Source organism: Pectinophora gossypiella, chromosome 29 (assembly GCF_024362695.1).
Source record: "Pectinophora gossypiella chromosome 29, ilPecGoss1.1, whole genome shotgun sequence".
NCBI classification, from domain to species: Eukaryota; Metazoa; Arthropoda; class Insecta; order Lepidoptera; family Gelechiidae; genus Pectinophora; species Pectinophora gossypiella.
In genome coordinates, this window is record NC_065432.1 from 5,085,928 (window position 1) to 5,107,032 (window position 21,105).

General features: G+C 36.0%; 2 protein-coding genes and 1 long non-coding RNA gene across 3 annotated transcripts; all 3 read right to left on the minus strand.

Moving 5' to 3' along the window:
* Window positions 1-3,433: 3,433 nt before the first annotated feature.
* LOC126379506 (motile sperm domain-containing protein 2-like) lies at window positions 3,434-9,303 on the minus strand. Its single transcript, XM_050028287.1, has 3 exons — window positions 9,011-9,303; window positions 7,929-8,024; window positions 3,434-7,351 (listed from the first exon to the last, which is right to left on the minus strand). The coding sequence occupies exons 1-3, from the start codon at window positions 9,168-9,170 to the stop codon at window positions 6,231-6,233; spliced, it is 1,377 nt and encodes a 458-aa protein (XP_049884244.1). The 5' UTR covers window positions 9,171-9,303; the 3' UTR covers window positions 3,434-6,230.
* Window positions 9,304-11,687: 2,384 nt separating this feature from the next.
* LOC126379657 (uncharacterized) lies at window positions 11,688-13,057 on the minus strand. The gene is made up of 3 exons (XR_007568370.1): window positions 12,888-13,057; window positions 12,216-12,255; window positions 11,688-12,047 (listed from the first exon to the last, which is right to left on the minus strand). It is a non-coding gene; the product is annotated as an uncharacterized LOC126379657 (long non-coding RNA).
* Window positions 13,058-13,599: 542 nt separating this feature from the next.
* On the minus strand, window positions 13,600-20,257 carry LOC126379620 (adenosine 5'-monophosphoramidase HINT3-like). The gene is made up of 3 exons (XM_050028449.1): window positions 19,959-20,257; window positions 15,686-15,879; window positions 13,600-15,463 (listed from the first exon to the last, which is right to left on the minus strand). The coding sequence occupies exons 1-3, from the start codon at window positions 20,218-20,220 to the stop codon at window positions 15,434-15,436; spliced, it is 486 nt and encodes a 161-aa protein (XP_049884406.1). The 5' UTR covers window positions 20,221-20,257; the 3' UTR covers window positions 13,600-15,433.
* Between the last annotated feature and the right edge of the window lie 848 nt (window positions 20,258-21,105).

The window sequence follows — 21,105 nt, forward strand, 5'->3', positions numbered from 1 at the left end:
AATTTAATGGTAACACTTACGATAATAAACTACACGTTTTCTGGTGATATATTAATTTATTATTTTTATATAAATTAAATATTCATTTACACATCCCTTAAAATAAATAATATTAAGTTTATATTGGTGCTAATTCCTGTAAATACCATCTAATTTTATTTTAAGTTATATCTGTCCTTTTCTTATCCGCCGAAAAGGAAAGGGACGGGTAATCGACAAGCATAAAATTTATGGAACACACGTCAATTTTAAGCACAAATCTAAACCAACCGTCTAAAAATTTTACGTCAGTCAATAACCCGACACATTAATTTACTCATTCTTCCTAAAATTAAGAGCTGTGAATCATCCGTCCCTTTCCTTTTCGACGGATACGAAAATGACGGATATAACCTAAAATAAAATTAGGCGGTGTCTGCAGGAATCGGGGCCACTATAAACTTTTATACACCGTTATTAACTTCTATAATTATTAAATATAAATAATAATAGATATGATAATTATATTACATTATTGTGCAAGTTATAAATGCATAGTTTTATAATAAAACAATTAATAAGTGAAAATGGTTGCTAGCCCAAACGCCTCCACAAACCCGCAGTGGAGAAGCGTGGTGGAGTATTCTCCATACCTCCTCCGGTTGATTGAAGGGAGGCCTGTGCTCAGCAGTGGGACGTATATAGGCAGAAAGAGACATGATAAGATATATAGTCCGTTCAAGAATGATCTTCATAAAAGGTAAACAAATATGGCTGCCGATATTTTTTATCTGTGTCAAACTGCATACTAGTGAAGTGCTGAATTGATTTTAGCTCAAGTTATTTTATCAAAATGAACTGACTCTCTTGGGTTGTTTGAATATTTTGTATGATAATATTAAAATATATATTGTACGTTTCTTTGTGGTTACACTAACTCACTTTGTAAGTCATTTTTTCTGCGCATTTCGGCTTATTAAGTACAGTACACTCACTTAAGTTATTCACGGAACTGAGTCGTTTTCCTGACCTGAATGAAATGTCTCATCACTAATCGTCAAATTGACAGCTAGCCACAGATTAACAAATCAACTTTTTTGTGTGAAGTTTTGTTTGATTTTTGTTTTTACATGAAAAAATGTGTTTTTAATAATTATTTTACGTTAATTTCACATTGAGCTAAGAAATCATACATCTATTGAGTGCTACGGATGTTATTAGAAGAATACGTTGCGTAGTTTAGGTGAAATTCGAACATTCTTTGTGGTAACAGGTTTGTTTACCTTTTATGAAGATCATTTTTGAACGGACTATAGACACGCCTTTTTTAGACAGTTTAATATTATTTTTAAGCACTGAAGATAAATTAGTCTCATCTGCACCATTAATGGTGCAGGTCAATGGTGCATACGGTACAACGGGAAACCTACAGTGACCGAACTGTGCTGGGCTGGTTTTCCCTTCGCGGGTTGAAAGGTCAGACAGGCAGTCGCTTCTGTAAAAAACCGGAACTGTCAAATCTTCAGGTTAGGTAAGCGGTTGTGAACACGGGATAACAATGGTTTGTTTTCTAAACGATAATAATATACAAGTACTGGCCCTGATTACTCCCTAATTTTATTATAAGGTACACCCGTCATTTTCTTACCCGCCGAAAAGGAAAGGGACGGGTAATCGACAAGTATAAAATTTATGGAACGCACATTTGGATAATTATCAGTAATTATAACAGCCTCCGTGGTCTAGTGGTTAGAGCGTTAGGCTCACGATCTGGAGGTCCGGGTTCGATTCCCGATGGGGACATTGTCGAAATCACTTTGTGAGACTGTCCTTTGTTTAGTAAGGACTTCATTGTCCGAAAAAGTAAGATGATTCCGTGCTTCGGAGGGCACGTTAAGCCGTTGGTCCCGGCTATTAGCCGTAAAACACCTCTATCAACCCGCATTGGAGCAGTGTGGTGGAGTATGCTCCATACCCCCTCCGGTTGACTGAGGGGAGGCCTGTGCCCAGTAGTGGGACGTATATAGGCTGTTTATGTGTGTGTGTGTGTGTGTGTGGATAATTATCGTTCAACTGTTAAGTAACCAATTACCACATACAATTAACATCCGTTTCTATACATTTTATGGCAATCTTATCATAATCTTTTGTAGGCCACGGTTTAAGATAACATACCAATATAAAATACGACAATAATAATTACTAATAGGCCAACAAATAATTAATCAAAGTTGACCATTTCGTAAGAGCGGCTACATATCCGGGATGGATTGTGTCCTTCCCGAGAGTGATCCTGAGAAAGTTCCCACTTTGGGAACGGAGTATTCACACTCATTTTAGTATTCAAACTTTTGTCTATACAGGGTGTTAGTGACATCGTAACGAAAACTTTGAGGGTGTTACTAACACCCTACCTACTTGTATGGCTACCATGTACTGTTACGGGGTGTAAGTTACATCGTAACGAATACTGATTTAGCTCATTATTCTGAGTTAATATCAAGTGGAATTTTCGATCGCAAAAGTATAGAATTGAAAATAATTAAAAAAAAATAAAAAAAAATCATGAATTTGGCGACGGAAAATTCCACTTGATTTTAACTCAGAATCATGGTCTGAATCATCCCCCTGAGTATTCGTTACGATGTCACTAACACCCAGTATATCCTAAACATATGAAAGAATGCAGAAAAACGTTAATAATGTGGCTACAATCCTTGACGTACGATGATACTGAGAAACTGCTCGCAATATGCAGATAGTAGTAAATTAGGTAACTCAAAAAAGGAACACCACTCGCATGACTAGCACACAACCATACACACACACACACGCACACACCTATTTTTCAATAATTGAAATAACGTCGCCAATTTCATGTATATGTGACCTCCGGGAGTGGGAACCTGGTGACCTGGAACACAGGGTTATACCTAGATCAGGCACCAGATTCTCACATAATGTATTGTCTTTACAATGGCATTACTTTTTGTGAGAGTAAATAAAGATTTTTATTATTATTATTATTACTCATGGTGTACGAAAACCAGCGGGCTTAGCACCGTAAGCGCGCGACTCTTTCTCGCCTCGACATACGTCACCCGTCACTCTCTCACAGTACTGCACAGAAAGAGACAGATGATCTCTGTCGCGGCGAAAGAGTCGCGTGATTACGGTGCTAAACCCGCAGGGCAGTGTTGAGTTAACCCATTATAACAGGTCTCAGTACTATTCGGAGGCGGAGGACAGGAGTCCTAGTACGGCTTTGTAATAGACTACTCTGGGCGCCATCCCCCTCGCGTCAGACAGAGTACTGCGGGGCGGAAGGCAAGAGGGAAACCACTGCTCTATTTTTCCCTAAAAAGTAGCATGGAGGATGCTACACCGACAAGAGAGTGGCTCTTGAATTAGTGATGATGATGGTGATGTTAAGGCGTAAAACTAAATAAAAAGGAACATTGCTACATTTTTTAATCTACCCACATAATTAATAACATTTTTATATACTTCTAAATTAATTATAAACCTTGGTTGACTAATGAATGTCTTATGAAAGTCGTACCAAAAATATTTCAGGAGGTATTTTCGGGGTTCTCATTGTAGAATTGGCTTGGAACCACTACTTGGCCGGTCAAATCGTTAACCCGAACCTCGAGAGGCGATGCAACAGCTATTCAGCTATTCAAATGTCCTATATTTCAACTAATACTATTATATATTAACCGGGTTAGAGCCCTCAGCCGGCCAAGTAGTGAATGCCATCTGACGAATACCCACAAAAAGTTGAGATGTTAAATAAACATCTAAAAACCAATATAAATAAATACCCTTTCAATAAACCAACATGTCCAACTGGACTATTAACCAATTTAATACATTTTTTTAAATGTAATTTTGGAATGAATAAAATGTATAACTAATATTATACTTTACAATAATTTCTAATAGATATGTGATGAATAATTCACATCTGTATTCTAAGATGTCTACTCGACTCTTTCACCACTCGACTCGGCCTCAGCTGAGCATTTTGGTATTTCAAGTTGACATTCACGTCCTCGACTTGAGGACTTCACTCACTGGAGTCGAGCATGTCATATTGCCAACATAATAATACTAAATTAATGACGTTATGACTTACTGGAGTTAACTCGAGTTAAGGTTGAAGTCTGCGATTGTTGAAATTAAGCAACTTTCGCAAAGGCCGGTCATAGAATGGGTAACCATAAAAAAAAGCTCGAGCTCCTCCGTGCTTCGGAAGGCACGTTAAGCCGTTGGTCCCGGCCGCATTAGCAGTCGTTAATAACCATCAATCGGCACTGGGCCCGCGTGATGGTTTAGGGTCCGATCCCCCTATCCATCCATAGGGAAGGCCCGTGCCCCAGCAGGGGACGTTAATGGGATGATGATGATGATGATGAAGGATGTGGCGCACTCTAAGAATACCGATTTTGAGCTGAGTTCCAGGAAAACCTGGAGGTCGCCTTTGCCTGGAGTCGAGGAAGGTTAGAGTGAACATCTTAGAATACTGGTGTCAAACTATAAAGGAAATAGTTAATTTATTTTTAACTACAAATAAATGCATTTTAAAAATCTCTCATTTTAAATTTCTTCTGAACAATACTTTGAACTTTATCTCCTAATTCGATACAAAGAGCGTCCTCTAACAATAATTGCTCTGCCCATCCTATTAGGGATAAGGGGCGGGAGTTTATAGCCTTCAAAATGGAACAGTCCAACATTTTGTATCTGTTTTGTTGATTGCTTGATTTAAGACGAATAATAAAATCACTTATTATAATAGAAATGCAATATACAAGTAAGCTTGTTAATAATTTACTTACTATACTTGCGACAGGCAAGTAACTTAATTTGTCATGACAGTTTCCCTATGACATCGTTTATGAAGACGCGGGAATCGCGCGGTAAAATCAAACACATGGCTATGTATGGAAGCGTTCACGTAGAAGCGATTCGTATGCAGTGACAGTCCGCTTTGGGACCCGCGCCATATACGTTTCAGCGTCAATAGATGGCGTAAGTGTAGCCACACCATTCGGTGATCGAAATTATTATTTTTGTCATAGATAAACTAAGCTAAATGAGCTCTACACCTTTTTGCCACTACTTGAAGGTCTAGAGAACCTACAAACAATAAAAAAAATATAAACCCTTCCTATTCTCTTCAGGTTTACTCTGGGTTTGAAGTTATTGACAATTTCCTATTTAAATTAACTTTTTATTACTTATTAATACATATTTGGCCCCGATTCCTGCAGACACCGCCTAATTTTATTTTAAGTTATATCCGTCATTTTCATATCCGTCGAAAAGGAAAGGGACGGATGATTCACAGCTCTTAATTTTAGGAAGAATGAGTAAATGAATGTGTCGGGTTATTGACTGATGTAAAATTTTTAGACGGTTGGTTTAGATTTGTGCTTAAAATTGACGTGTGTTCCATAAATTTTATGCTTGTCTATTACCCGTCCCTTTCCTTTTCGGCGGATAAGAAAATGACAGATATAACTTAAAATAAAATTAGATGGTATTTACAGGAATTAGCACCATTAGATTACTACATATTAGAAAAGAAAGAAAGAAAGAAAAGAAAGAATTGTGTTACATTTATTTGTAACAAAAATACTGATATTTAGTAAATACTTTTATATGGGAATGTATATTTAATCAATAATTTAAAGAAAATAGTTTATTATTTTACCTCTTGTGGCACTAATAAAATGAAGCCTCAGAAATAATGGTAAATGAGAAAAAAGCTAAATTATTTACTTTTTACACTGAATGCGCAACACATACGCCATCTAGGTAACGGATAGGAACTAAACTAGGGTCCCTACACCCTTAACGTTTCGCGTTTGCATAAACGATGCATTGTAACAATAATCAATTTTATTTATACAATTGAACTATGCATTTTACTTCAATGCAATACCTTAAATTGCAACCAAACTAATTGCAATTACATTGCTCAAGCTCGCCAATTACAAAATAACACTTGCAACTTACCTGTAAGTTCCCACTTGCAACCTGTAAGTCCCCACTTGCAACCTATAAGTCCCCACTTGCAACCTATAAGTCCCCACTTGCAAAAATCACTTTATCACATGCAGCTTCTGAACCGATCTTACCAATTGACAGTATTTCACTAAAAGAGTCGTGTTTGACAAAAGGGTTACGAATATCAGTCCATTTAATATTATGGTATCTTGGACACCATAAGGCATTAACAGCTATATACGATCACAATATTTCTCTTCGTCTAGCCCCTTATAGATCATATACCCGAGTAGAACAGTAAAAGCTGTCAAAAGCAGGGTCAAGAATTGGAAGATTTTCAACTGTGTTACTTGTTTGTTTAGCAATTCATAGTGCATCTGCAAGTTGTTCAAAGCATTAGTGACTGAGTCGGATCCAATATTGCTTTTCCCTTCCACCAAGTTTCCGTTTCTCGTCAAATTGTTCTCAGGGAATTGGCATTTGAGACGGTACTCGTCAACCTTACTGCTGGACGAGTTCTGCCAAACTTCAGCCAGTTCCTTCTGGGTCAAATCTGTCTTTGGTATTTGTACAGACATGACCAAAAACCGGTCCTTCGTCGAAGATCTGGTTTGGAAGCCCGCTTGGACGACAATGGTGACAGTTTGCGACAAACCAGGTCCCAGGATTCCTGAACTAGGTCTCACTCTAAACTTTTCTGGAGAAGTTGTTCTGATCTTGAAGGAGATAGCACTTTCGTCCATATTTGTGATCGTGAACTGCCCTGACACCTCATCACTGTCGGTTTTGAAGACTATTACGTCATTTGGCACTAATCTTAGCATCTCGCCCAAGGAGTGCTGGTTGTCTCCTTGTTCAGCGAAAGTAACCTTCTTTGCTGGGGTCTGTTCTGATCTATTCTCTGGCACGAATTTGAAGACATACTCATTTCGACCGCCCCAGCAGACCAACGCTTGATCAGGTGCCACAATATCTTTCAAAGTATCTTTTGTGACAAACTTCATTTTTTCAACAGCCTTTGCTGGTAGGAGAGTCTTCACCACTTTGAAGGCAGCTGACAAGACCCACGGCATCTGGTAAATGATTATGTAGTTCAGGAAAAACGGATAGTACAGCTTTAGGAGCGTTATAAGATACTTAATCAGCTCCATATCCATATTGCCGAGGCCACAACCGTCCATATCAAAGAAGAGAGAGATCTTCTTGCCTCCTTCTTCTCTTTCTATTCTGTCAAACCAGTAGATGACGATCTTTTTTATCTCCTCCATGTCTTTCTGGCCTTTGACGTGGTGTTTTGACTTTATTACCATGAGGAGACTCCCGTCAATATCTCGTCCGTGGGGGAAGAATGTACCTGGAAAGGAGTTCACTTGTGAATGTTCTGTAATCTCCTCTCGTAGGTTGTGAGTTCAATGACAGAACTCATCAACCCTGGTATCAGAGCTCCTATTGACTACGCACTACATAAGCAAATAGTAACCAGGACCAACAGCTTAACCTTCCGCAGTACGGATCATCTTACTTTCGGACAATTGGATGGTCAATAATGTCCTAACCAAACTAGGGATCACAAAGTGATTTTTGTGATATTTCCCCCCCCCCCAGGATTCGAACCCGAAGCATTCGGATCGTGAGTCCGAAGCTCAACTACTGGACCACGGAGGTAGTCTTAACTTTACTAAACAAAAGACACTCTCACATAGTGAATTCAACCTTAATATGGAATAGAAATTGCTTATTATTAGAGGACGCCACACACAAAAACAAGACATCACTTAACAAAAATGACAAAACAATTAGGTACAAAAAGCATACAGGATGTTCATTAGAATCATTATAAGGTGGTGGTGGACATCCTCAGATACAAGTCACGGTGTGAACCACGACACTGGTATTATGTGGACCCTGACATCTTCATCAAGGATGCTCACCTTCTTGGACATAATCCATCCTGATATTGCTCTCATTGAGCTCGTTGGCTCCAACCGTCTTCCGCCAGACCATGATGTCCCATAACATGTCAGCGGCTGCAAAAAAAATTAAAAATATAAATAAGCTTGATATTGTCCAAATATCTGTATATACAGGGTGTTTGTGACATCGTAACGAAAACTTTGAGGGATGATTCAGCCCATGATTCTCAGTTAATATCAAGTGGCTTTTCTGTCACGAAATTATGGAACTGAAAATAATTAAAAAAAACATTGTCATGAATTCTCCGACAGGTTATTCCACATGATATTAACTCAGAATCATGGTCTGAACCAAATGGTCCCTCACCATTCGTTACGGTGTCACTAACACTCATACCTACTTGTATGGCTAATTGGCTACCTGTACAGGGTGTAAGTGACATTGTAATGAATACTGAGGGGGTTGAGTCAGCTCATTATTCTGAGTTAGTATCAAGTGGAATTGCCTGTCGGAGAATTCATGGACATTTTACGATATCTTCAAATTATTTTCAGTTCTATACTTTTACGATGGAAATTTCCCAATTTAATCTGTCTCAGTATTCGTTACAATGTCACTTACACCCTGTATAGAGTAGTATATAATACAAAAGTAAAAACTAGAGATGCATCGAATATTCATTTATTATTTGACTAAAAAAAATTTACGTAAGTGATTTTGCAAAAATATGCTTATGAAGTTACTATTTATTTATTTATTTGCTTCGAATGTTGTTTCTCTATTTCAGGTGAGATTTAGTTATTAAGTATAGAATAATGTAATTACTTATAAAACAAATGTGTTAATAAAAACTATTTCAGTTCAGAGAAACTCAACATACCTAGTTCTTATTTCACAACAATATTTCATTGTGTCTTTAAGAAGACATTATCAAGATATAAATCATTATTTAATGTAGGTACTGACAATAAGACCTTCGTAATATGCCGCTTAGGAACAAAGTCCGAATGCATATACACTTCATAGTAATATAATATACACCTCATAACCATGTTAAATCACTTTATCTGTGAAAAATTACACATTCCAAGATACATACCGAGTTGTACATTATTCTCCATATGAGCTATAATCCGATTTATGTATTTATCATCTTTAACTCTTTCTAAGTCCGAGGGATTGAATTCTCCTGGCGGATTTGGTATTCCATCCTTTAACCGTGCTTCGAACAGCGCTCGCACTTCAGACGCAGTAGCCATTGCAATGGGAAAAACTCATGAACAAACTGATTCTACAAGGAAAACAACAGTTTTCTGGCCATAAATTAAGACACTGGCGAATATTATCAAATCAAAGTACCTAGGTGAGTGATAAGTGTTCTAATGACATTTGAATCGAAATGTCAGTTGAAGGGATGAGCGTATCGATGGAGTCGGATTTTCGATATCGATAGTTAAAATTTTAAAATATATTTATTCAGTATAGTTACTGAATAAAAAAATAACTTTTAAGAATATCTTTATTCAGTAAGTATACTGAATTGATTTTTTTCGGATATAATAAAAATTGGCGGGTATATGGGTGGTATGTTCTTTAAAAAAACAAAATATTGTTATGCAGTTTTGAAGTTTCGTTGCCTAATATCATTTCTTAGATAACTCCATGCATTCATATCTTCTAAATAATCACTAACCTAGTCTCAGGCCTATTATTTTGAAACAAAAATATAAAACAATGTAATATTGACTTTCTAAGTTTCCTTTGATACTGAATTTACGTTAATAAAATTATTTAATTTTACATCTTAAAATAACTCGGATCTGATTGTAATTTTCGTTTTCAAATTTCAGCTTCTCTCTCTTATCGTTTTAGCTTCCTACTGTATTTTTATAACACCACATTTTTATTGCCAACTATATTGCTTCTCTTTATTTTGATCACAACAATAATGGATGGAAGATGTAATTGTGCGTAGGTATAATAAAAGTAGTCAATATTTATACCCAAATACAAAGATGAAAGATGTATAATATGTCTGTTATCCATGAAATTAGAAGGTTAATTAAAGGCAAATCTGTACAGCGCCATCTGTATTTTTTTGGGGAAAGTAGCCCGGAAAATCCCTCATTGTAATATAACCGCTTGGACCTATTAAGTGGGTGAATATCAAAATGAAAAAGGATAGTTCTAGCTACGAGGACCTCGTAACGAGGTAACTTGTTCCTTGTTGTTGTTTTTTCATGTCGGAACCCAATTTTTCACGAAAAAATAATATGAAAGTTCGCCACCAAACTTGGCACATTTTGATTTTCACCCAAGTAGAGTGTGTGGTTTTTGTCGAAAATATTCATTTAAAAATAAAACAATCGATATCATCTTTATTCAGTATAAACATCACTAGTGATAATCCAAATAATGACGTCATAACAGCACTGGATAAACTTAAACAGCCTTGTCATGAGTATGAAAAGCCTTTTATATAAAGTCGTAAATACACTTTGGCTGATCAAATACGATTCCAAACATAATCATAATTCGATACTACAAACTTTTTAATTAAAAAAAAGTTTTCTTATACCACAGATCATATAATACTAACGTACCTTATACCATGTAAGAAGTATTATACCCTCAGAACAATAACTAAAGCATAGAAGGAAGGCTAAAATAGCAACAGAACTCTATAATTCTGCTCTACTTTATCTTACGGAACCGGCGTAATGTTAGACAAAGACGCATATACAAAAATTGTTTCGTAATTTCGTAGGTTGTCACAAGTTTTTCATTGCCTAGTGTTGGGTTTCACTTTAGTAATATGTCGATAAAATTAAATTTACTTACAATTAATGTCGATAAATTTTTTTTACAAGATTTCTTTTTGTAGGATGCAATTATCTTCTTCTTGATGAAAGGAGACTCTGTCTCTGATAGGTAAGTATCTAACCATTTTTGGATTATAATGGTGCTAATTCCTGTAAATACCATCTAATTTTATTTTAAGTTATATCTGTCCTTTTCTTATCCGCCGAAAAGGAAAGGGACGGGTAATCGACAAGCATAAAATTTATGGAACACACGTCAATTTTAAGCACAAGTCTAAAAATTTTACGTCAGTCAATAACCTGACACATTAATTTACTCATTCTTCCTAAAATTAAGAGCTGTGAATCATCCGTCCCTTTCCTTTTCGACGGATACGAAAATGACGGATATAACCTAAAATAAAATTAGGCGGTGTCTGCAGGAATCGGGGCCATTGTCTGGTTTATATTAGTTTGGAGCTGCAGCTCACATTCAGGAAGGAAAGAAAATAGCCAACTGTTATCGTTTCATCGGTAAGTATTTTGTAATATTCGAATTTATTTATGATGTCATCCGCCGTGCACTGGTGTCGATCGACGTGCCGTGCAAATTGGAACCGCCGCCGCCGGGTCTAAGCCGCACAGACGGTAAGAGGCCCGATGGGGTCACGCCATAGACATAGAAAAGAGTATGGACTGGAAATACCTACAGAAAAAACGTGCCACTCTGTAAACATAAAATGGCGGTCTTTACTAGGGCTACAAGCTGTTTCAATACTAGGATTACCATACTCGTACCTACTAGATATAGCATTATACTTAAAAAAATACGGCATACAAGTATTCATAAGAGAACAGAAAGGGAAAGTAAAAGGTAGGTAGGTGGTGTACTGTATCTTTCGTGTAAAACTTGTAAGTATTGTATGTTGTGTGCAATAAAGTATATTTGTATTTGTAAAGGAAGGTTTAGTCAAGATTTATCTAAGTCGCTTACACAAATCTATAACATTCATTATATTCTTTATTGGGCGCAGTTCGTATCAACCTGGAGTGTTGGAGTAGGAGTAAATAAGAACAGGAGGTAAAATGAAATATAAATTAGATCGTAAATCTGTTCATTTTCATTAGCAAGTATTTATTTCACACGTTATTAATTATGTACATTATATTTACAATAAATACAAATTTATTAATTTCTAAACAGTGTCAATTTGCTTAGAAACTGTCTTTGTGACACCCTGACACATTGTTTTTTTTTTCATTAAGTCGTTTGATCTTGAGGCGGGACTTGTTCAGCTTTTCTTTTAAATTTTTCATCTCGTCTTCTTGAACTGACTGAAATAAAGTTTAATAATAATGTTAAAATAGTATATGTACAAAATAATCTATAAAAATAAAAGTAAAATATATCTGATTTAAGTGCATTGTGCAGCTGGTTGAATTATACACTCTATATATGTATATCATGTTAAAAATATAAAAAAAGAAAATTATTTGATATACCTTTTCATGTAAATCCAGTCGACACTTTTGGATTTAATATCTGAAATCAAAGATAATAATAATTTACTTATATAAAACGTGTACAACTCATAATTGTTTAGACATAAAACAACTACAGACTTAGTATATACTAAGTTTATTAAGTACATAATAATATGTAGTTGAATGATAGATAGTATAAACGTGTTGTGATAACATGATACAAATATCTTATCTATCTATCCAGCAGTGAGATGATGCAGGCTAGGCTGAAATTTAAATTTAAACACCATTTCATCTGTCTGATCTATAATGTTCAATGTAGGAATAGCATCGTCTCGAAGACGCCTCCACTTTGAATTAGGAACACACATAAATGAATCCGCAGTAAAATGTTTCGAGCAAATACGGCTGTACTTATTTGGAATCCAATTTCGTCTATTAATGCGAATTATCCATTCTTTCTCTTTGTTATCGTCTACAGGAAATCTAAAAATTAAAAGTATCGATAATTTTAGTACATCACTATGGACAATCAACATAACCTCAAATCAATTCCGTATTCATCGATGAAACGTATAATATAATGGATATCTCAAATATTTTATGCTACAAATCTATTCAGCAAAACATATTACTTTCCTAAAATTGTTCAGCAGTTCACATTTCACTAGAAAATTACAAAAAACTTACCGATGAAACGACAGAAGTTGTTGGCTATTTTCTTTTCTTCCTGAATGTGAGCTGCAGCCCCATACCACACAAGACATAATGTCACACAGTCGAGACACTCAATTATTTGATATAAATAAAAGTTTCTTTCCATTTATTTGGAAAAATATTGTTAAATTATCACTTAAAACAATCTGAACACAAGACACTCGTAAACACAGTTGACGCGACCGTGTCAAATAGTTCGGTAAATATATATAAGTAAAATCTTCTTATGTATGTTACTATGTATTTGGCCGAGTTAAAATGAGTCCAATAGGTCCAAATGACATTTCATGTTGTGACAACCTCGGAAAAAATGAAGCAAAGAGCGAATCATTTGTCCTTTTCTCACTCATAGTTTGTGTCGTAAGCTAGAAGAGAGCCGGTTTATAGTTTCTGAATTCTTATTTTAGCCTTCCTTCTATGCTTTAGTTATTGTTCTGAGATTATACCAATTGATTTTTGGCAGGAACGTGAACGAAATGGTTGCTTTCTTCATTGAATAATCTAATTAATTGCCTTGCTGTTCGGGGAAAACCGAAAAAATTAACTAAGTACCCACACCTCACCTAACTTTTTGTTCGACCAACGTGATAGGTGGTGAGTTCGTCGAGTCGAGCCAACTGTGTTAATGAAAACTTCCATGAATTTTATAAAATATTCTTTAAGGGAAAAATTAAAAATAACTTTTTATCTTTTCAAAAACTTATAATGCAATATTTATGAGGGTCTTTCCAGGTTACGTTTCCCAAAAACAGTATAGATGGCGTTGCACAACTTTAACGTGATAATTACCTATATTCTCATTACTCGGGTACATAAATATTCTAAAACACAATGTAATGGCAGAAGCATATATAAACTAATTGCTGCTTGATATTTGAATCACGACGCTCAGTGGGTAGGCCCGTTACAAGGTGGACCGACGATCTGGTGAAGGTCGCGGGTAGCCGCTGGATGCGGGCAGCGCAGGACCGATCGTCGTGGAGATCCTTGGGGGAGGCCTATGCCCAGCAGTGGGCGTCGTACGGCTGATGATGATGATGATTTGAATCATATTATGTATAGAATGACGTTGCTACCTATATTGCTTCTCTATACTTTGATCAGAATAATAATGGGTGGAAATTGTAATTGTACCTTGGTGTAATGAAAAGGGTCATCGTTTATACCCAAAAACAAAGATAAAAGATGTATATACCTATTATCCATTAAATTAGAAGGTTGAGGAGCTCGGTGGCGCAGCGGTAAACGCGCTCGGTCTGCGATTGTTGAAGTTACGCAACTTTCGCAAAGGCCGGTCATAGGATGGGTGACCACAAAAAAAAGTTTTCATCTCAAACTCCTCCGTGCTTCGTGTTTTAGTCCCGGCTGCATTAGCAGTCGTTAATAACCATCAATCCGCACTGGGCCCGCGTGGTGGTTTAAGGCCCGATCTCCCTATCCATCCATAGGGAAGGCCCGTGCCCCAGCAGTGGGGACGTTAATGGGCTGGTGATGATGTAGAAGGTTAAAAGCAAGGAAAATCTGTACAGCGCCATCTATATTGTTTTTGAGGAGTGTAGTCTGGAAAGTACCTTCTTATCGACTAATTACATATTACAACAATTATGAAATAAAAACAAAAACACCTTGTACCTATTTAAATAATTATAATTAATGGAATTCACTGAAATTACGTTGAGCTTACTAAAAGTTAATTTACTTGCAAAGTAAATATATTGGACGTAAATTTTATAATTGAAAATTAAGTGAACTACTGGCCCCGATTCCTGGAGACACCGTCTAATTTTATTTTAAGTTATATCTGTCATTTTCATATCCGTCGAAAAGGAAAGGGACGGATGATTCACAGCTCTTAATTTTAGGAAGAATGAGTAAATTAACGTGTCGGGTTATTGACTGATGTAAAATTTTTAGACGGTTGGTTTAGATTTGTGCTTAAAATTGACGTGTGTTCCATAAATTTTATGCTTGTCGATTACCCGTCCCTTTCCTTTTCGGCGGATAAGAAAATGACAGATATAACTTAAAATAAAATTAGATGGTATTTACAGGAATTAGCACCACTGACTAATGTATTTAATTACTATTACTTGTCACATAATAAAACCATTAAAAGTAAGTAAATCTTTTACTAAAAGGTCGAAATTTCCTTGCAAAGTAAATTAAAAACATTGGTCGTGGGTAATTTATTTTTTACGAAATGGCAACACAGGGTGGGATGACGTCAGCTGGGCTAACCTTGAAATGTTAGCTGTCACTTTTGAGCATACCTGGTTTTCTTATACCATGGAATTACCCATCTAGAGGTATATCCGAATTGTCTTTGGAAGACACGTTAAGCCATGGGTCTGGGTCACTGCTTATAAAGTAAATACGTGTTACATGAGCCATGTCGGGGGAGTTTGGCAGCTCAATAATAACCCTGACACCTGGTTGGTGGGTTCGGTCAGTGGCCTCTGCAAACCACACGAAAAAAAAGAGTAAAGTTTCGTAATATCACATTATTATTATCATTTCCTTCATGACAGCATTTTCTCGATGTATTCAGGCTGAAAAAGAAAAGACATTCATTAGTGATGTAAATATAGTATACAGGGTGTTAGTGACATCGTAACGAATACTGAGAGGGATGATTCAGACCATGATTCTGAGTTAATATCAAGTGGAATTTTCCGTCGTAAAAGTATGGAACTGAAATGAATTAAAAAAGACACTAAAATTTTCATGTATTAGCCGATAGGAAATTTCACTTTATATCAACTCAGAATCACCGAAACAAACCAGTACGAGTTCTTCATGAACAGTAACCGTCCTATGTACCCCATTTCGGCTTCAGGCGCGATGGTGTGAAGGTGCAGATGCCTGACACTTCGGAACGGAGGCCAGTGGTAGCCAAACCTAGCGTCGGCCACCGACAGATTGTTTTTGGAGAGTAAATCTTTGGATACCGCCAGCATTTTCGCCACTGAAATTGAGAAAAAGAAATGAGACCGTTGTTTGCTTCACAATAGACTTTCCAATCGACGTTCCCCAAACACACGATAGATGGCGTTGTTCACTTTTAACGTGAAAAAATCCATAAATACAGGGTGTTAGTGACATCGTAACGAATTCTCAGGGGGATGATTCAGACCATGATTCTGAGTTGATATCAAGTGGAATTTTTCGTCGCAAATTCATATTTTTTTTAGTTTTTTTAAATTATTTTCAATTCTATACTTTTGCGATCGAAAATTTCAGTTGATATCAACTCAGAATCATGGCCTCAATCACCCCTCAAAGTTTTCGTTACGATGTCACTAACACCTTGTTTAATGGCAGAAGCATTATATAAAACTAATTGTTGCTTGATATTTGAATCACATTATGTATAGAATAATGTTGCTACCTATATTGCTTTACTTTGGTTTGATCAGAATATTTATGGGTGAAAGATGTAATTGTGTCTGGGTGTAATAAAAAGGATCATCATTTATACCCAAAACCAAAGATAAAAGATGCATATGTCTGTTATCCATGAAATTAGAAGTTTAAACGAAGAAAAAACTTACAACTTATCGTGTTTTTGGGGAACGCCGATTGGAAAGTCACTCATTGGGAATGCAATCATAGCATAGAATAAGGAATAATACTATTAATATATTTTTTAATGCAATTGAAATTTGAAGTTTATTAAAAAAAATACATTTGGTTGGCCAGAATGTGGCCTTGTCTGAATTTTGTTACATTCCAAAAAAGAATATTTGAGGTACCACACGGTCCATACTTGTAGCTAATTATGCATAAAAAGGTTGCGTTATTATTATATCGAGTGCGAGGGAACGGGAATAGTGTCGTACGGATGCTTGGGGATAGATGGGACTCTGCTCTGCTCGGTAGGTTCATCCAACTACATGTCACTAAACGTTGGTGAGGCTACCAAGTGGTGCCTGTCCCACTAACCTAAATATGTATATTATAATTTTTATCTACTGTTGGCAACATCAAAAAGTCTTAGATATTTTATCGTGGCCCAAAGGACTTGATTCCAGGCCATTACTCTTATAAAAAATATATACAGGGTGTTAGTGACATCGTAACGAAAACTTTGAGGGGTGGTTCAGGCCATGATTCTGAGTTGAAATCAAGTAGCAATTTCCGTCGCAAAAGTATGGATTGGAAAATAATTAAAAAGAAAAGAAAAATTTTCATGAATTTTTTGACACGAAATTCCACTTGATATCAACTCAGAATAATGAGCTGAATCATCCCCCTCAGTATTCGTTACGATGTCACTTACACCTATACCTACTTATATGGCTACCGTATGTACTTTTACGGGGTGTAAGTGTCATCGTAACGAATACTGAGAGGGATGATTCATCTGATTATTCTGAGTTAATATCAAGTGGAATTTTCCATCGCAAAAGTATAGAATTGAAAATATTTAAAAAAAACTAAAAAAAAAAACATGAATTTTGCGACGGAAAATTCCACTTGATATTAACTCAGAATAATCAGATGAATCATCCCCCTCAGTATTCGTTACGATGTCACTAACACCCAGTATATATTACCGTAATATATTTTGCTATGGCAATATTACAGGACTTACGCTTCTGACTTTGCCGACGACGCATGTTTAGCTTTTCTTGCTATTTATGTAAATATTTCCTAGTTTTTAATTCAACACAGTCCATATAACAAACATCTCGAAGAGGTTTTATTTACCCGAGCAACCATCACCTCCAACACCTACCTAGTATAATAATAATTACTAACATAATTTCAAGGGCCTTGTTACTAACACTCTATGGGCTTAAGTTGTCTAAAAATAAACAATATTTTTGTTTTATTAAGACCATACACTCTTATCTGTCATAATTACTGTTGCAAATCAGTCCCAATTATTCATTTTATCTTGATTGTACTGCCCAAATCGAAGATAAGATACGAGTAGTGTAAAATGGACAGAAAGTATTGCTCTTTTATTTGCTATTTATTATTTTTGACTTCCATCTTGCCGGCTTTCTCCGGTACCGGACATAGTCAATTTCTTTTTTGTTTTGGTTTTCCCCGAAGGGTAAGGCAAAGGGAACTATGCCCATACAGCCATGTCTTACCTATTTTTTTTCTTGATGATTAATGAAATGATGAAAGGTGATGATGATGAAACCTAAGCCTCCACCCTCGGAGTAGACTCCTACTCCGAACCCCAAACGAATTAACTCAAAAGTCCGCATAAACTTTCGAGTTATGAAGCGGCTTCTTGGCACGAAGCGAAAATAGGCAGATACACTTTGTTTATTGAATACTCCGATATAATAACACTCGCGAATATCTTCCGACTTAATTAATGCGATCATGAACCACAAAACACCACTTCGTATTAATTATTTAGATTATTCAATGAAGAAAGCAACTGTCCCGTTCCCGTTTCCCGCCAAAAAGCCCGGACATAGTCAAATGTCAAAACAAAGGTTTTCTCTATGGAAATACGGTCCCGTGACGTCATCAATAAAAGCGGCCAAACGTCGTACTCATTGTTACTTAATTCGTAAATAAAATTCGAAAATAAGTCGAAGAATAAAATGAGATTGGTTTTTGATCATCTTAGACTGGCTTCTATTTCTAGATTAGCATTTTATAATTATCTTTGATCCACTCAAATACCCTATTTATACTATAACTATAACAGAATGATTGGAATGTCTTATCTTTTGTCTCTGTCATACTAAGCTGTATACTTTTAGTGCGAAAGAGATATCTGTCGTCTCTTTTGCATGAGGTAGCGTGCTACATCTCTGTCCTGTAGGCTCTGTACGGTAACCGCGCCGCGCGCGACGCGAATTATATCGAGGCTTTCGACCAATAGCCGTTTGACGTCCATCTACGTAGATAGCATTCGTATCGTTTATTGGTCGAAGCGCTCAATATAATTCGCGCCGCGCGCGGCACGGTTGTCATGCAGACCCAGCTGTTGTCATTTACCTTGTTTTTGATATTAATTTACGTTTTCACACATAAACTCATGCGCGTAATGCCTATTGGGGTGGGCAGAGCCACAACTAATCCAAGACAACTTGCGTCCACTGTTGATAATCAGAAATCAAGAATCATTTATTCAACGTAATTATCATGGATAAAATTGTTGAAGGTCAATTTAATATTTTTGAATCTACGTCATTTCGTAAGGTGTTCTGGCTGAGAAGAAATGATAAGAAACTGCAACAGCAACACATCTTTTAAATTAATGTAGTTAGGTATACATTACAAGTCATTACATGATAATGAAGTCCTAACCTGGATATGATGAACCTTATGGTGATAAGGGATCAGCCTATCGCCCATAACTTTAGTCCATCATGTTAGAGGACACAATCCCTCTGTCGGGTTTTACGACATGCCCAGGAAACTTTGACTTGTTTAATTCATAATTTTACACATATCAGTCAGAATACCTAGTTAAGTTATGGAATAAGCTCAATATGTGTGATGTGGTTGTACTTTTTTAAATAAATAAATAAATTTACTATTTTACTTATCTATCTACCTATTATCTATTTATTTTTTTTGAATTTTCTGGCCTGGTTATATGGACCTTTAGGCCACTATCTATTTCCTTGTTTGTGTCAAGGATCAAGAGAAAATACTAACAAAAAAATATATTTTTGATCGGTTACATTACCCTTTTTGTGACACCTTAACCCAATTTTTTGTTATTATATTTAAAATAAAATATTATATAATATTAATATTATAATATTATATATAAAATATTTATAAAAGGGGTATACACTAATTAATGTGAGGAGAAAGTTAACATTTACAGGACGGCGAATTTTAGGGGGTTATTTTACTTAATAATATTGTTATAATGAAGCTGTTGTCACCTCTTACGTTGCTGTGCCGTTGCAGGGCGTCACATTTACCTAATACCATGTCTGTAACACCTAACTGCTTGTGACTTTGCAATGAATAAGTGAATATGAATATTTGCTCCCATAACAGCATAGCAGCGTAAATACTTTAAATTATATTTCTAAAATTATTGAAATGACTTACCAAGTTCTTTATCATCTTTATTTAGCGCTTTAACATCGTCTATATGTCTTTTTGGGATGGTCAAAGTATGAAATCGTGTAGCGGGTTTTATGTCTCTGAATACGCACACTTCATCGTCTTCAAACAATATTTCTGTGTTTTCTAACTTATTCACTATGTTGCAGAATATACAGGAAGATCGTTCAACGGCCATCTCTGTAACTAACACGGTAATTAGTGTAATTACGATCGATGTAAAGATAATTTTTGAATAAAATCTCATATCTCAGCTGTCTTGACGATCTGACGTTTGCGTTCCGTTATTCACAATCTATTTTATAGAATATAAAAATCAAGCAAGATAAAAAATAAAAAACTTAATCTGTACAGATCTACATATTTTTATACGTTTTTAATGCGCATTAAGCGGCATAAGAGCGAGGCGTTTTCCAGGCTACGTTCTCCAAAATAATATACAGATGGCGCTGTACAGATACCTATTTTCCCATTGCTCGTAATAAATATTCAAGTTTTTTTTTCAAATATATGAGTTAATGGCAGAATAAGATAAATTGTTGTTTGATATTTGCATCAGATTTATTGCTTCTCTTTATTTTGATCAGAATAATAATGGGTGGAAGATGTGTGTAATAATAAGGGTCATCATTTATACCCAAAAACAACGATAAAAATTGCATTCTGTTATATATGAAATTAGAAGGACATCTTTGTACAGCGCAATTTATACTTTTTTTTGGGAAACGTATGCTGGAAAGTTCCTCATTCAATCTCCATGGTCACCGTCTGGAGGTTCGGGTTTAATTCCCGCTGGGGACATCGTCGAAATCTCATTGTGAGAATGTCTTTTCTTTGGTAAGGACATTGCTTGAATCACCTGATTGTCTGAAAATGCAAGATTCCATGCTTTGGAGGTCACGTTAAGCAGTTGGTCTCGGCTATTAGCCGTAAAAATCCTTCTTCAACCCGCAGTTGATTGAGAGGTGGTCTGTGCCCAGCAGTGGGACGTGTATAGGCTGTTTATGTTATTAAATGCTCCTAGTGTAATGTTAGCAATCTGAAGGACACGCATTCAGCTAATATTGCAAAAGGATGATGACCGAAATTATATGAGAAAATCAGTGTTGCCCTCTGGGTAAATTTTCACTGA